The sequence below is a fragment of the Camponotus floridanus genome, unplaced genomic scaffold, assembly GCF_003227725.1.
Source record: "Camponotus floridanus strain SB8 unplaced genomic scaffold, Cflo_v7.5 scaffold14, whole genome shotgun sequence".
Taxonomy (NCBI): Eukaryota; Metazoa; Arthropoda; class Insecta; order Hymenoptera; family Formicidae; genus Camponotus; species Camponotus floridanus.
In genome coordinates this window covers 1433292-1448419 of record NW_020229259.1, presented here as the reverse complement: position 1 = coordinate 1448419, position 15128 = coordinate 1433292, and the positions used below count along the sequence as shown (strand labels likewise).

Genomic DNA, 15128 nt, shown 5'->3' with positions numbered 1-15128 from the left:
TTATAATAGTGAACAAAGATATAAGGTACCAAGAACCGTTCTGTGATATCTATGTTAACACTTAAATAATTGAAAAAAAAAAGACTAAAAATTTCTAAATATAAGTATATATATGTATGTATATCATATATATATGTATGTATATATATATACATATATGTATATATATATATTGTGGTGAAACATAAGTGTGAACATAAGGGGAATTAAGTAATTGTTTCAAGAGAAGAAGAGCTAAATTATACGTAAATATTATACACTGTATTATAAATATAATACACTGCGTAAATTGAGAAGACAATGTCCAACAATCCTCAGTGGAAAACGTTCCAGCCGCCAATCATGAACTCTGACCCAGCAATACTTGACTACAAGTCTATGGCTATACCAAGTCCTAAAGCCATAACAGGATCTCATCAATCAACAACTACCAATTATCGTAATGGTACCAACTATAGTGGTGATCACTATATGGGTTCACCTCCTGAATGTGGCAAAAATTCTACTACTAATTATGGAAGTTATCCTGGCACACAATCGTCACCACGCAATGGCGCCACGAGATTTCCATTTGAATTTACGAGTATGGAAACAAATACCAGTTACACTAGTGAACCTGTCACCAATAATTCTACCTATCAGGATCAATCTGCAAATCAAGGAACACGGGAAACTGGCATAATTGAGAAATTATTAGTGAGTCTTGTCAATTGAACTGGATTATTTTTATAGAATATATATATATGATTAATTTTCACATAATTGAAACTTTTATTCAACAGCATTCTTATGGATTCATACAATGCTGCGAAAGACAGGCAAGACTGTTTTTTCATTTTAGCCAATTTAGTGGTAACATTGAACATTTGAAGATTGGAGATCCTGTGGAATTTGAAATGACTTACGATCGGCGAACAGGCAAGCCTATTGCAAGCACTGTTAGCAAAATTGCTCCAGTGGTTAGTATAATAATAACAAGTAAAAATATCATTAATAATAATAATATAACAAAAGAGTATGAAAAAGAAATTCATAAGAAATATAAAAATAAATGTATGTGTGTAAGAAATTTAAAACATAATATGAATATAATATATAACATAATTTGTTTAAGGCATTGGGTGATCAACGATGCATTGGTAATGTAACAACTGAATTACAAGCGAGTGGTGATTCACAAGGACGTATCAGTTACGAAAATCGTGGAGAATGTTTTTTTCTGCCATATACCAAAGATGATGTCGAAGGAAACGTAACTTTGCGTGCTGGCGACAAAGTTTCATTTCAGATTGCTACTAATCAACGGTATAATATATTAATATATTAATTCTTAGTAAAATATATGAAATATTATTGTACGTAATATTTCTCTTATGTGCAAATTGTAGAGGGAACTTGGGTGCATGTAATGTGAGATTGGAAAATCCAGCACATCCGGTTCGATACCGCGGAGTGGTGTGTTCGATGAAGGAAAATTTTGGTTTTATCGAACGTGCTGACGTAGTTAAAGAAATATTCTTCCACTTTAGCGAAGCTAAGTCTATGAAAGAAGAACTTAGGCTAGGAGATGATGTAGAATTTATAATACAAACTCGCAATGTAAGTGAAATGGAAATTGTCAAAACGATTTTTTGAAAGAAAAAAAAATTGCAGGCACATAAACATATACGCATTGCGATTAAAATAACAAATTTAATATTTTGCTGTTACAGGGAAAGGAGGTGGCTTGTAACATTACAAAGTTACCACCTGGTTCAATCATATTTGAAGAAGTCAGTAATGAAGTGGTGAAAGGACAAGTGTTGAAGCCTTTGGAAAGAGGCACTGCTGCTCGTCATCAAAATGATCCCTTACCTGGACGCATTCGATATAGAGACAGTAATCATTCTGAAGTGGAAGTACCATTCGGTGACAAAGATCAAAAAGGAGATTTTACTCTTAGGTAATAAATATGAGTTACTAAATGTGTACTTTTTTTTTCAATTTTATATATAAGTACATTTATTTTCTTATATATAATAACACATTTTTCTATATAGCTATAAGCTATCCATGTATTAGTGCAATTTAATTTTTTCAACAGGCATGGAGATTGGGTTCAATTTCGTATTGCAACAGACACTAGAGATCAACTTAAAAGAGCTACAGAAATAATGTTATTACCAGAATCTTTCACTGTGTCAGGAGAAAGACGGGAGCAAGGTGTTATACAATCTCTCAAAGATGGATTTGGCTTTATTCGTTGTGTAGAAAGAGAACCCAGACTTTTTTTTCATTTTAACGAAGTTCTTGATGTTGATAGAGAAATTAGTGTAGGAGATGAAGTTGAATTTACAGTTATACAAGTAAGTCATTACTGGTGATACTTAAAATTAATACTAAAAAAATTTTCTTGCTACAATTTAATTTTATCTATCTTTTATCTATCTTACTCATAATAATTATCTTCTTTTCTTTCTCACAAGGATCCTTCGTCATCATTCTCTAATACTCGACAAAGTGCTATTAGATTGAAACATTTGACAATGGGTACTGTATTGTTTCAAACTATTATAGAAAAAGATATATTAGGTACTGTAATACAAGACACAAATTCAATGGAACCTGGCCTCATTGGTTATGGTTCACAGAAGAGCATTATTTTCTTCTCTAAAGATTGCGACCCTAAACATATTCCAAAATTGGGCGATAAGGTAAGGTTGTAAAATTATTATATTAATTATATGAAGAGTTTTAATTCTTTTGTCTATTTTACTTTCTTCGTGCATCTTGTGTTAAAATTATCTACTTAATTTGTGTAGGTAATGTTCAATATTGTTCAAGTAAAACGAAATAAAGAGCTTGTTGCTGAGGACATATTTTTAGTAAATGCTGCTGGTGAAAAAATTCAAAATGTTAATAAAAAATCAAATGGACAAGTTTGTCAAGGTTTTATAGCTGCTCTTAAGGATGGATTTGGCTTTATTGAGACAGTAAATCATGATAGAGAAATATTTTTTCACTACAGGTAAGGCTGATGGCAGAGAACTAGATGTCTGTCGTAGTCGTGGACGTAAAGTAAGACAGAGAAAAACGTATGTCGTACAAGGCCATTGTCACAATGGCCTCGTACGACTTACGTTTTTCTCTGTCTTACTTTACGTCCACGATTACGACAGACGTCTAGTTCTCTGCCATCAGCCTAAAGATTGTACTTTGTATGTACTTCAATTTTTTTTTATAAAACAATGCATATATAAAACAATATTTAATTCGATTTTTATTCACAGTAACTTTGAAGGAGATGCTAATACGTTGGAATTAGGAGCTGATATCGAATGTACAATTAGCAGTTCGAATAATGGAAGAGGATCCGGAGGTTGTGTAGCTGCCGATCATGTTAAACTGGTGCCACGCGGAAGTATTCCGAGGCCTACGGCAGTCAGCGAGGTCTTAGATGGTACTGTGGTACGACCGTTACGAAGTGCAAATCCCGAGCAGTCTGAATACGCTGGTTTGATCAAAATTAATCCAACTAACGAAGACGAGGAAACGCCAGAATACGAATTCGGAATAATGGGACTTTCTAACAAGCGAGAGCTATTACAGGCTGGTGATCCTGTACAATTACAAGTTGATTCAGAAGGTCATGCTTGCAATATTGTAGCCGTCAGAAAAAAAAGAAGAGCAACCGTGGATGCGGTAAAAGGTCCATTCGGTTTTCTCGCCTACGAAGTAGATGAGGGTAAAAAGTTATTCTTCCATATAAGCGAGGTTCGAGATCACGCTACATTACAACCGGGTGATCAAGTGGAATTTGTTTTGGTTACTAATCAACGCACTGGCAAGTCGTCGGCGTGCAACGTGACTCGATTAAGGTAAATCGATGCAAAGAAAATATTTTGTTTTTTTTTAATGTTTCTTTCATACAAACACATCATAATGTATTTTTATTCACAAATTTTTAACAGCGATGCGGTCCAACAACGACCTGAGCGATTAATAAGCCGATTACGTACCATATCGTTGGAAGACACAGGCCCAAAATTAACTGTGGTCAGACAACCAAGAGGTCCCGATGGCACTCGCGGATTTAACCAGGAAAGATGCCAGCACATTCCTGGTGCCATAGAAGAGTAATGCGCTGTGAGACACTTATTATCCAAATTGTAATCTACAATTTGTTTTTAGTTCATACACTTCGATACCAAGATTACTATTGTAAGCATGGTCATAAACGTTTGCCAAAAAAAATTCAGACTAATGCGACAACAATAATTATAATGATAGTGATCTGGAATTGGATGATGAACGAGGGCCGGAATAATATAAAAGTAAAAAAAAAAAGAAAAAAAAGAACAACGACTCATTTTATCACCTCATAATGGGAAACGAAAGGCAGTTTGTCTTATTCTTAAGATAATATTAGAACTTCAATACGTAATTGGTTTATCTTTTTAATTTCCCATGTCTGAATTTACTACTAAGCTATACATATTCGATGTTACTTTTCTAAACATAATCGATAGTTTATAGGATTCATCGAAATTTTTGATTAGTATGTTTATTTTCATTCACGTTCGGTCGATATATCAATTCGTTTTGTTATTTGAGGAAATAACAAAGTATGAAAAATGTCCTACAGTACACTTAGATGTTGGGCTGCTGACAAGCTATTTGTATGCTCTAAAAGATATCTTTGTTTTTATAAAAAGTATATTCTTATAAATTAATACAATTTTCATTTGCATAACTTTTTTCAAGCTTGTTTAACTTATGTACTTTATACATGTGGTATACATATGCAATAAGTAAAAAAAAATAAATATTTGGGAAAAAAAATTATATGCAAATGCAAAAAGTATGTACGAAATTTTAATTGTAAAATTGAAAAAAGAAACAATCTATAGTTTCATTATTGGAATTAGTTGTATAATTTTATCATGTCAAGAGCGGTGTGCTTTGTTACATGAATTATGATACTGAGTGTCACTCTGTTAAACTAATATCTATGAATTTGGAAAAAAAGAAGTTATATGACTGGAGCTGTTTGTCTTTAGATAATATATATATATAAATATATTTATATTTATATACATTATACATGTGCATATGTATATGTGTATATAATATATATTTATATATATATTCAACATACATATTATTATAAGTTCCTCTAATCACGCAATCTCGTGTTGTAAAATCAAATTAGTATTACAAATTTTGTGGTCATACAACAATGGAAGTTACAAAAAATACCTATGTAAAGTATAAAAAATCACATTTTATAAGTTTTGCCACCTCTGAAATGGTAAGCGAGAGATACATGTGGCATTATTGTAGAGAGATATATGAAAGAAATAACGTATAAAATATAAGGTAAAGTACATAACACAAGCACGATACAAACTTGCGCTTGTTCCGAAACCCGTGGATCCAACACATCATGTGCATACATATTGTAAAATTATTGATGAATAAACAATGGAAGTATCGAAGAAATATATATATATATATATCTATACTTCGTATATATATATAAAATCTTAAAATTCTTTTAAGAAACTATAAAGTTACTTTATGGGATAATATTTTAATATTTTATTCACTTTCATATTCTATTTTGCTATCATATGTATTATACTTTTAATGTTTTAAAATTGCGCGATTACAAAAAGTATCGAGAATCAAGAATATATATGAATTTTCAAGTATCAAGAATATGTACGATATACAAAATATTAAATAAAACGGCATATCTGTTTTAATATTTATTATGTATGTACAAAGATGTGTAAATATGTCTTATGAGATGCATTTCTTTTTTTATACGTATGTATCATATTAAGACGAATTTGGATCAGGATGAAAGAATAAGAAAAAAAAACTTTCGAATTAAATTATAACGCATTCGTAAGGAAATTGTCCTTGGAAAAGTAAATTGTCCGCTCGTGGACAACCTGTAACATATAATTATTTATATTAATTTTCTCTTTTTTTCTCTTTATGCCATAATATTATTTGGAAAAAAACTCAAAAAATGCGAAAGTTTCTTAATATTAAATATCTAATTTTCTTTCTTTCGCCGAAATAAATCCTTTGCTTACTAATCTTATTCGATCACTTTGATTTCAATGTGTGCGAAGAGACACAATGTTCATTACGAATTACATTAATTAAATTGGCGAAAATGAAATCACTGTCATTGGAATTACTAACGTATTTCGCAGTAAGTGCCGTAGAATCCAGTTCCTTCGCAGCGGCATTTAAATCCGGGTTCCGATGATATTTGGGAACACAAGCCTTCGTTCTGACAAGGCTTTGTACGAGAACATTCGTCGCTACGTCCTCCTACGGGAAGAAGTTAAGTAATGCTCATACAAGACAATGAACTAGAATATGTGAGTACATATACATATACACATATATATATATATATATATATATATATATATATATATATATATATACTTTCTTTTCTCTTTCTTCTTCGTTAAATATGAAAAAATTTTTTAAAAAGCGTGTAAATAAATTGTCAACATGATTGTATGTGTACTACAGATTTAACAGATATTATACCTTTCAACGCTAGCTTGCAATCGTCATTGTTATTATATCTGTATTCAGATTTACAACCATAGCCGCAACTGCATTGTGCATTGTAGATGCGACATCCGTATCGCATTTGATCCAATTCGCATTCCTCGGACAATAGAACTGCTGCAAAAAGTTTGGCATTAATCGCTTGACATTAATTCGTATTGATCAAATTTAATGCTTCAGCTATTTGAACGAAGAGATATATCCATGATATTCTTCTTATTTCTATATTTATACAAAATATTCTGTGATATTCCTTTCTATTAGATTTTTCGATCGTATTAAGAGATATTTCCTTACATAAAAATATCAAATATATAATTTTCAAATATAATTAAATGATTAAAAAGAAAAAGCTTCTAAATCATAATAGAAAAAAGATAAATGAAAATATAATTTATTCTTCAGTTAATTTCACATAAACTGACTGATAATTTTAAATCTATTAATTATCACGTAAAAATAGACAATGAATTATTGAAGAGATGCGATAAACACATTTTTTCGATATTTTTTCTGAAAAAATTACTCAATGAAGCTGTGATAAAGTGGGCATTCTCAGTTTTGATACAGAAGAATAACGAAGTCTGTAAACGATATCTGTGTGTTACTTATGTATTTATTAATAACTGTTTTAATTAATAGACGCGAGTCTATATGCATCTGCGTTCTATATTTATTAATTTGTATTATTTTTAGATGAATGTACGACAGATGCAGCAGACGTATTTGGAGTTTATTTACCCCAGAAGGAGATAGAGAAGATGTGATACGGTAGCGGAGACAAATGTTTGTACCGGATGCAGTCGGCTGTCCATTTCCCACTTGTCTAAATTGATAAGTGTCTAAATTGATAATTGATAAGTGCACAAGAGGATACCGCGTGCGTGGGCTAATCGATTTTTAGATTCGTTTACTTTTATCATCACGCATTCGCTTGCATGAAGTTGCGATTCCTTTTTCCTCATTCAATGTGTGTGTGCAATATATTTCAGCGATTGCATTCTCTAATTTTGATTAATTTAAATAAACTTTGCGGGCGCGCAAATTCTTCGTAATCTTCGATTTATTCAAGGGTAATTGTTAATTACGAACGATACGATTTATTATAGAGTCATAATCAGAAAGGGGAGGCGTATGTAAGATTGTTCATCATTGAGAGCGCCATTCACTATCGTTATGACGGGTTTATCGTCTGATTATTCAAAAGTAAACTGAGAATGCGAATCGCACATTGTTGCTATTTATTACATGGAAAATTAATTTTACCGAGGGAATCTCGTAATATTTTTTAAAGTATTATATATCGTATTAAATTAATAAGGAAAAAAATTAGATATGTGCGCGTTTAGTGTTTAGTATAGAAATTAGTGTTTCTATAAGAAAAGTAGATAAAAATAAAAGAAAACTTTTTATAACTGTTAACTGTAGAAGACAATAATAAAAAAAGGAAAGTAATTTATCTAAGTGATTAATTAATTAATTAGCTAAAAAAAGATTTAAATGAAAATGTCGTTTCTTCAATATATCTCGGAATCTATTGAGACAAATCAGTTTTCATACTTGTTTTTTGATCAAACAATAAAAATATTGCAACACTTTGTATAATTTTAAAACAGTATAATCAATTATATATTAATAATCGCTATTTGTAATTGCCTGTAATTATATATTTAATCAGTTACTTGTCAAAATATCTGAAATTAAAAAAAAAAGTCTTTTTTAATCACTTAACGATAGTCTGCATATGTGAGGTATTTTTGTATGCAAAATTTATATAATTTTCACCGCTTGAATATTATAATACATCTTACCTATTGAGAGGAGCAGAGTCACCGTCAAACTCAATAGCATGATGTTCCCAGATGAGGGGAGATGGGAGAAACGTCAAGGAATATTGTGAACGGTGATAATCTAGAAGAACGGGGCTCTCGAAGGGGAAGATCGTCGACCGCTCGGGCGCCTGCTGATAGGCTTTCGTCGCGAGTCCGGTGTCAGAGGTCACACAGGCAGCTCTCACACAAAGGGAACACGAGGTCAGGGCGGTCCTCTCTTTGCGCGCGCGTTCTCTTGTCAGCGCTGCGAGGTATTATGAGGCTGCGCTGCAACGGTGGGAAGCGCTCCAGGACGATACAGCGGCCGAGTCGACCGAACCCGTCGACTCGTGGCAGCTAACTGTCGTGGATCGCTAATAACTAAAATGCGATCGCGCGGATGCTGTCCAAAGCATTGAGAAACTATGCGTGGGATGTAACTCGAATCACAATAATGCCCGACAGAGATTTATACGCATAAAATCGTGCAATAATATATTTTTTTAATTTTTAATCGTGAAACTAATTGATTCCGACAAACAGATAAGCGATAAATTTAATATATGGAATGACAAAATTGAGAAATTGTATAATAAAAGAAGAAAAATTGAACGTCTTTTCAGCTTTGCCAATATTTCGTTTTTTTATCTTGAAAATGTGTAGAGATAATTGAAGATGAATTAAGACGTTTAATAGATTAATTTACTTTGTCTTGTATACGCATAACATTTTCTGGCACGAGAAGTTACGTATGCGCGTTTGATGCTTTGATTTAGGAATATTGTAATATTGTTATTGCGATTTTCATTGAAAATTATGTAGGATTTATTTTCTGTAAATCTTAGAGAATTCAGCTTTTTTTATTCAATTCTGCCGTGAAATTATCGGTTCTTATAATGTGAAAAATGATATCTATTTTCACTGTAAAAAAACTGCATCTTGGTCAGATCTTTTTGGATTCAAGATGAAGAACAGATCTCGAACGCGTGCGGTCGTGGAAATAATTAATGTTTTGACGACACGTGCAAAACTATTGCATATGCATCACATAGCCAATGGAAAAGCTGTAGAAAAGTCCAAATTCAATTTTAGAAAGTTATTATTATTGATATTCTTATAAGTTATTATTGATACTCTTATCATTTCTCTTTCGTTTATACTCTTATTATATAAAATATGAAAATTAGCATTAAATAAAATAGTATATAATGATAATAATTAGCATCAAATAGGTCGTAATTGTTAAACTACATTATGTACAAATAATTAAGAGAATGAAAAAAAATTATTTAATTGTGCACATTTTCTCTTTCACGTATTCATTGAATGTTTGTTAATTATTGTTTTATTTTATTAAACAAAACATGTATAAAATGATGGTTCTCGCTATATTTAAAATGAAGAGAACATTAAAATTAAAAGCGTTTGTAAAGTTATTTCTATTTTCGAGTCTTGTATGTGAAATTCTTTTCTATAACGAGTGATTATCTCGAGTGAAATTCAAATTAACGGATTTGACGACATATCGTTGTAATAGGCTATCGCCTTTCAGAATTCGATAACATTTGACACTGACAGCTCTAAGTCCGGAAATTGATCAAATGTATGTCACGAAGATGAATTCGTAAAATTTGCTGTGATCTTGACAAGACAGTAAAATTCAATAAAAATTTTCACGAGATCAAGATCGATATGTCAAGAGTGCATCATGAGATAAAAATATGCAACTTACGATTATAATATCAAGGAGAAACAGACACCCACACGCGCGTGTATATATTTATTAATAATATTTATTTTGAAATAATTTATTATAAAACAGATTTTCGTTTTTTGGGTAGATTACAAAAAATTTAAAATATGTCTCGTTCACTTATTGTAGCTATATTTAGATAATATAATCGTATACCATTAAATATCTTACAATCTTAATATGAGATATCAGATAAAGAAGCACAATAAAGTTACTTTAACATAATGTATCAAATATTTTTTATATTTTTAGATTGCATTCCATGGCATATTGTAAAATCTAAAACATGACATTTTGTCTATCTTCAGAATATTCCAATGTAATATGTTTGATGTGTAATTAATTGACAATATTGAAATTATTAATAAAAATTACTAATTAAATTACTTTATGATACCTAGGAAACAAAAACATCCGCAAGTGGACTGCATTAGTTTTGTAAGTCTTTTTACTTTTATTCTATTTAAAGCTTAATTCAGATCCTATCATTTGTGTGGCGTATATTCCAAAGTCGGAAATATTTATATTCTGAAAAGGATATATTTTCAATAAAATTACAATATAATTTTATTCTGTTCAATGACAATTAATTAAAATACTATTAGTACTTTACATGAACGTTTGATCATGTTGTTCATGAATCATTGTTGCTCTTCGGGATTGAATCAGTCCTGATTGTCTATTATACAATTCTCTAACAAGGCTGTCTTTTTCTTGCTCAAGTAATGCTATTCGTTGGCTTTTTTTGCTAACTTCCTGTTTCATTATATAAAAAAAATAATCTAAATTAGCTTAATTACTTGGATTTCCTATGATACTTTAAAATTGTTATTATATATTACCTCGGTTAATCTATGATTTTGTTGTTTAAGTCGTGATAACATATCCTGTTGAAGTTGAGCCGAAGACGGAGTACTTAAAAAAGCGAGATTCATATGTAAAGGAAGTCCTCCACGCTCCCAGGTACTTATCAAAGCGGCTAGATGCCGATTTACTTCTAGGACTCGCGCACGTTGCAATTCTAAACGTTCCTGCTGTGCCTCTGTCCATTGCTCCTATTAAAAAACAAAGTGTATTGTATATACATTTGTATATACATTGCACAGTGTTTATAGGATATAAGATAATAAAAAATATATTTTTTTATACCACATGAGAGCCCATTCGTCCAAGATGTTTAATCTTCTCTTGCGTAGCAGAAATTTGTTTCAAGTACCATTCTCTAGCTTTGTCAACAGCAGTTAAACCTTGAAGTAATACATCTTTCTCTTGTTCAATCTGCTTCATTCTTTTCATCTAGAAACATAATATATTATGGAAATATATTTTTTTTTAAATATCAAAAAGACAGAGAGGTTCCCAACTATATATGTAAAAGAATATTAAATTCAAAATAATACAAGTTATAAATACATAGTTTACAATTTTTAAAAGATATGTGTAGTGTTAAAAGTATTAATCAGGCATACCCAGAACCAATCACCAAGTGTTAGTTGGGAGTCCTAGAGGAGAACATCTTTACCATATTGTAATCAATACCATTCTGCAACGTATGCCGCCTGGGCTCTCTGCGACGACCCGACAATTTTTTAGGTTGAATGCCAAGTTGATTAGTCTGTATATCGATGGCTTTACCATCACCCAGAACTCTGGCTGGTCTCAATAACGTCCTAGGATCCGGTCTATAATTTACAGCCTGCAACTGACGTTTTTCCTTCTCGTCATTCATCATGAGACCCATCTGCCAATTCTGCAGAGCAGTTCTAATCTCAGACTTGTCAAAATTACGCTCTGAACCCATCATTCTACCTTCTAACGCAGCACCTGTCCGCGGTGGCTTTGGTGGGCCATACACTTTATTGATCTTTGGTTCCCCAATGTTTCTTCCATCCATTAATTCTAACTGAGTATTCATGTCTTTGCGATTGGCCAGTAATTGCGGCATGCTGAGAGTACGTTGCTGAGATATGGCATTGTTGGGTCTTATCGTAGCGGTGTTGGGCGAGGTCCAAGCCGCCTTGTTCTGACTGTCAGGGATGAGTATCGGTGCGGACGGGGGCCTATTGGGCTGACCGTTATGCTTCTTAGAATCGGTCTCCGTCTGTATCTGCAGCAGACAGATCTTCAAACCCGCGCAGAATCTCTCGAACGACAACATGCCGCTCGGCGGCGTGACCTTCTTCAAGCTTTCGAGGATACCTTTAGGCAGGCCCTGCGTGCCATCGTCCTGCCATCGACCCTCGATGTCGGCGAACTTGACGAAACCGGTGTTCTGATCATCCATTATGTCGAACAACGTGCGCATCGCGTTGACGAAGTGCTTCGGCAACCCGTCCACGGTCGATGCCTGTATTTGTGCCATGTTTATTATTTCCGCCGAGATTTAATTTCGAAATCACGCGTTACCTTCCGGGTAACGGCAGAAACATCATTAACGGCACCTAGAAGTTACGAATATATCTTAGCTGCTCGATTATTCCTTACGGACGTACTTTATCATCCTTTTTTCTCCAGTGCATGTATCTTCCCGCACATTTATCGATAAATTGTCATTGGTTCCTCTGAATTGTTTAAATGCAGCAAAAAAGGTCTTTCTATTTCATTCTAAACTCAATTAAATTGTTTTTCCTCACAGATGAATCTCTTGCACAGCCATATGCAATCATACACCATCCACACCATAGCGTCACAAATATATAGTATAGTAGTGCTCTCTGTCGGCGCAACCAGAGAGAAAACTGAGAGATGTCATGACCCGCTTTTAAACGATCTCTGGAAGCGATACTCCCTCTATGAACATTGGAAACATGGACATGAACTACAAAGCCATATTATTAACCATTTATATATATAAATATATATAAATATTTAACGAATTAATCGAACGAATGCATTCATCTTTTCGTTTCGTATATACAAATATTTAATTCACTATTCGACTGATTGCATTCCGACTCGCTTTTTTATTCGATATATATAAATATTTAATTAATTAATCGAACGATTGCATTCCGATTCATCTTTTCGTTCGATATATATGTGTATAAGTATTTAATCAATTAATCGAACCATTACATTATGGTTCGCTTTTTCGTTCGGTATATATAAATATTTAACGAATTAATCGAACGATTGCATTCGGCTTGTCATTTTACTCGCCGCGTTACAGTGAATATCGCGCGAGAGAGGAGGGCAACATGCGCGGCGTCGTGCACGATTTCGATCATCCGCGCGCAGACGAAAAACGGCCAATTTATATCTCGACTTCCGGACGCGATAGCAATTTCGTTCTTTTTGCATAAAATTCTACACCATTTCGCGGCACTACCGTTTAAATCTCATTCCGATCGCCCGAGGAATGGCTGACTTACAGTGAACATCCGAAATCTGCTTCTTGGACTCACACTTAAGTGTAATATTTATATATAATATAATATTATATATATCGAATAAAAAAGCAAGTCGGAACGCAATCAGTCGAATAGTGAATTAAATATTTATATACATATACCAAACGAAAAGATGAATGCATTCGTTCGATTAATTCGTTAAATATTTATATATATAAATATTTAACGAATTAATCGAACGAATGCATATATAAAAAAATATTATATACATTCAATACATATTCACAAATATCTAAAAAAAATAATTTTCTTAATATCTTCGATATTAAACTTTAATAATATAAACTGTTTAGATAAATTTATATAAATAAAATTAATGAAATACAATTAATGAAATTACTCTTAAAACATAAATAAATATATAAATTTTATAAAAATTATTATCTAAATTAAAACTTTAAATACATAAATACACAAACATATATGTATAAGTAAATAAACATATAAATTTTATATAAAAATTATTATTTAAACTAAAACCTTAAATATATATATATAAGTATATAAATATATAAATTTTATAAAAATTATTATTTAAATTAAAACCATAAATATATAAATAAATGAATATATAAATTTTCTAGTATATTAATATAAATTAATAATATTAATAGTATAGTATATTAATAATATTATAAATTTACTAGTATATTTAAGTTTAGTAAACTAGTATATTTAAAACTATTATTTAAAAATTTTTTTAATTTTTTAAATTTTAGTAATAAATCTTTTTCTATAAATTCTACTCATTCTTTATTTATTTTAAATCTTTCAATTCCTATATTTAAAAATGACTTATAAATTCATAAATATACTAAATTTATTATCCATATTACTAAAAAAATAGGTTAATATATAAATTTGCATTTAAAATTTTTTATATACATAAAATTTCGTATTACATAAAAATACATATATTTCGTATTACATAAGTACATAAAATTTCGCAAAAAAATTCGTATTAGTATAAATATTATTGAGCGTAAACTATTTAATTTTCATCCTTATATAAATAAAATACCTATAAAAAACACTCAAAAAATATTGATCCCATAAAAATTCTTAATATTAATAATATAATTATTGAAATATTTATTAATCTGTTTTCCCTAATATTATTTAAACCTACATTTTCTGATTCTTTAAAAGATACATAATATATTAATCATATAATAGCCCCAACAATCCTCTACTTTTTGAAAGGAAAATTAAAAAATCTTAATGATCACCTAATAGCCCTAACAATCCTATTTCTCGATTAAGTGAAATTATTCGAGGAGAGCCTATCTCTAATCACGTATATTTTAATTACGTGCCCTAATTACATTCTCTAACCGCATGCCCTAACCGCATGAATAAATGTTCGACATTACGTACTATTGTACGTAAAGCTTTTCTTCAGGCCAGTGGAACTTACTTTTCGTTGATTCTGACCACTTTCTCGCTCGATCTCTAATCAGAGATCGAAAAAGGAGATAAACACTCCTTCTTTTGCCGATTAATTACCGGCAAATGAGCGTAAATATTTCACGCTCATCGTAACGATCGCTCGATTTTACGATCGTTTCTTAA

At 31.4% G+C, this 15128-nt stretch overlaps 3 protein-coding genes across 6 annotated transcripts; 1 reads left to right on the top strand and 2 right to left on the bottom strand.

The window, feature by feature from the left end:
* The first annotated feature begins 139 nt into the window (after positions 1-139).
* Positions 140-4326, top strand: LOC105255646 (cold shock domain-containing protein E1). The gene is made up of 10 exons (XM_011265058.3): positions 140-696; positions 783-959; positions 1115-1305; positions 1389-1599; positions 1713-1942; positions 2084-2345; positions 2466-2693; positions 2802-3007; positions 3270-3857; positions 3951-4326. Exons 1-10 carry the CDS (start codon positions 301-303, stop codon positions 4117-4119), a joined length of 2658 nt encoding a protein of 885 aa, XP_011263360.1. The 5' UTR covers positions 140-300; the 3' UTR covers positions 4120-4326.
* Positions 4327-5558: 1232 nt separating this feature from the next.
* Positions 5559-8808, bottom strand: LOC105255647 (adhesive plaque matrix protein 2). 2 transcript variants are annotated; one of them, XM_011265060.2, is made up of 4 exons: positions 8394-8808; positions 6559-6696; positions 6199-6330; positions 5559-5939 (listed from the first exon to the last, which is right to left on the bottom strand). In XM_011265060.2, exons 1-4 carry the CDS (start codon positions 8431-8433, stop codon positions 5875-5877), a joined length of 375 nt encoding a protein of 124 aa, XP_011263362.1. In that variant the 5' UTR covers positions 8434-8808; the 3' UTR covers positions 5559-5874. The 2 variants fall into 2 exon arrangements, with proteins under 2 accessions (XP_011263362.1, XP_011263361.1); XM_011265059.2 differs by having other exon boundaries at positions 5560-5939; positions 6559-6699; positions 8394-8802.
* Positions 8809-10237: 1429 nt separating this feature from the next.
* On the bottom strand, positions 10238-12837 carry LOC105255649 (suppressor APC domain-containing protein 2). 3 transcript variants are annotated; one of them, XM_011265062.3, is made up of 7 exons: positions 12639-12836; positions 11669-12587; positions 11296-11442; positions 10989-11201; positions 10760-10902; positions 10544-10674; positions 10238-10425 (listed from the first exon to the last, which is right to left on the bottom strand). In XM_011265062.3, exons 2-6 carry the CDS (start codon positions 12506-12508, stop codon positions 10668-10670), a joined length of 1350 nt encoding a protein of 449 aa, XP_011263364.1. In that variant the 5' UTR covers positions 12509-12587; positions 12639-12836; the 3' UTR covers positions 10238-10425; positions 10544-10667. The 3 variants fall into 3 exon arrangements, with proteins under 3 accessions (XP_011263364.1, XP_019884472.1, XP_025262113.1); XM_020028913.2 differs by having other exon boundaries at positions 10755-10902; positions 11669-12837; XM_025406328.1 differs by having other exon boundaries at positions 11669-12836.
* Between the last annotated feature and the right edge of the window lie 2291 nt (positions 12838-15128).

Bases quoted from the DNA above. Each gene is read 5' to 3' on its own strand.
- LOC105255646 (XM_011265058.3), top strand. From the start codon at position 301: ATGTCCAACAATCCTCAGTGGAAAACGTTCCAGCCGCCAATCATGAAC. The intron at 1,600-1,712 runs GTAAGTGAAATG...TTGCTGTTACAG, and splicing joins TTATAATACAAACTCGCAAT to GGAAAGGAGGTGGCTTGTAA. The intron at 1,943-2,083 runs GTAATAAATATG...TTTTTTCAACAG, and splicing joins AAAGGAGATTTTACTCTTAG to GCATGGAGATTGGGTTCAAT.
- LOC105255647 (XM_011265059.2), bottom strand. From the start codon at position 8,433: ATGCTATTGAGTTTGACGGTGACTCTGCTCCTCTCAATAG. The intron at 6,700-8,393 runs GTAAGATGTATT...AACTTTTTGCAG, and splicing joins GACTCTGCTCCTCTCAATAG to CAGTTCTATTGTCCGAGGAA. The intron at 5,940-6,198 runs GTTAGTAATTCC...TATATGTTACAG, and splicing joins CGGCACTTACTGCGAAATAC to GTTGTCCACGAGCGGACAAT.
- LOC105255649 (XM_025406328.1), bottom strand. From the start codon at position 12,508: ATGGCACAAATACAGGCATCGACCGTGGACGGGTTGCCGAAGCACTTC. The intron at 11,443-11,668 runs GTAAAGATGTTC...TTATGTTTCTAG, and splicing joins ATGGTATTGATTACAATATG to ATGAAAAGAATGAAGCAGAT. The intron at 10,903-10,988 runs GTAATATATAAT...ATAATGAAACAG, and splicing joins AAAATCATAGATTAACCGAG to GAAGTTAGCAAAAAAAGCCA.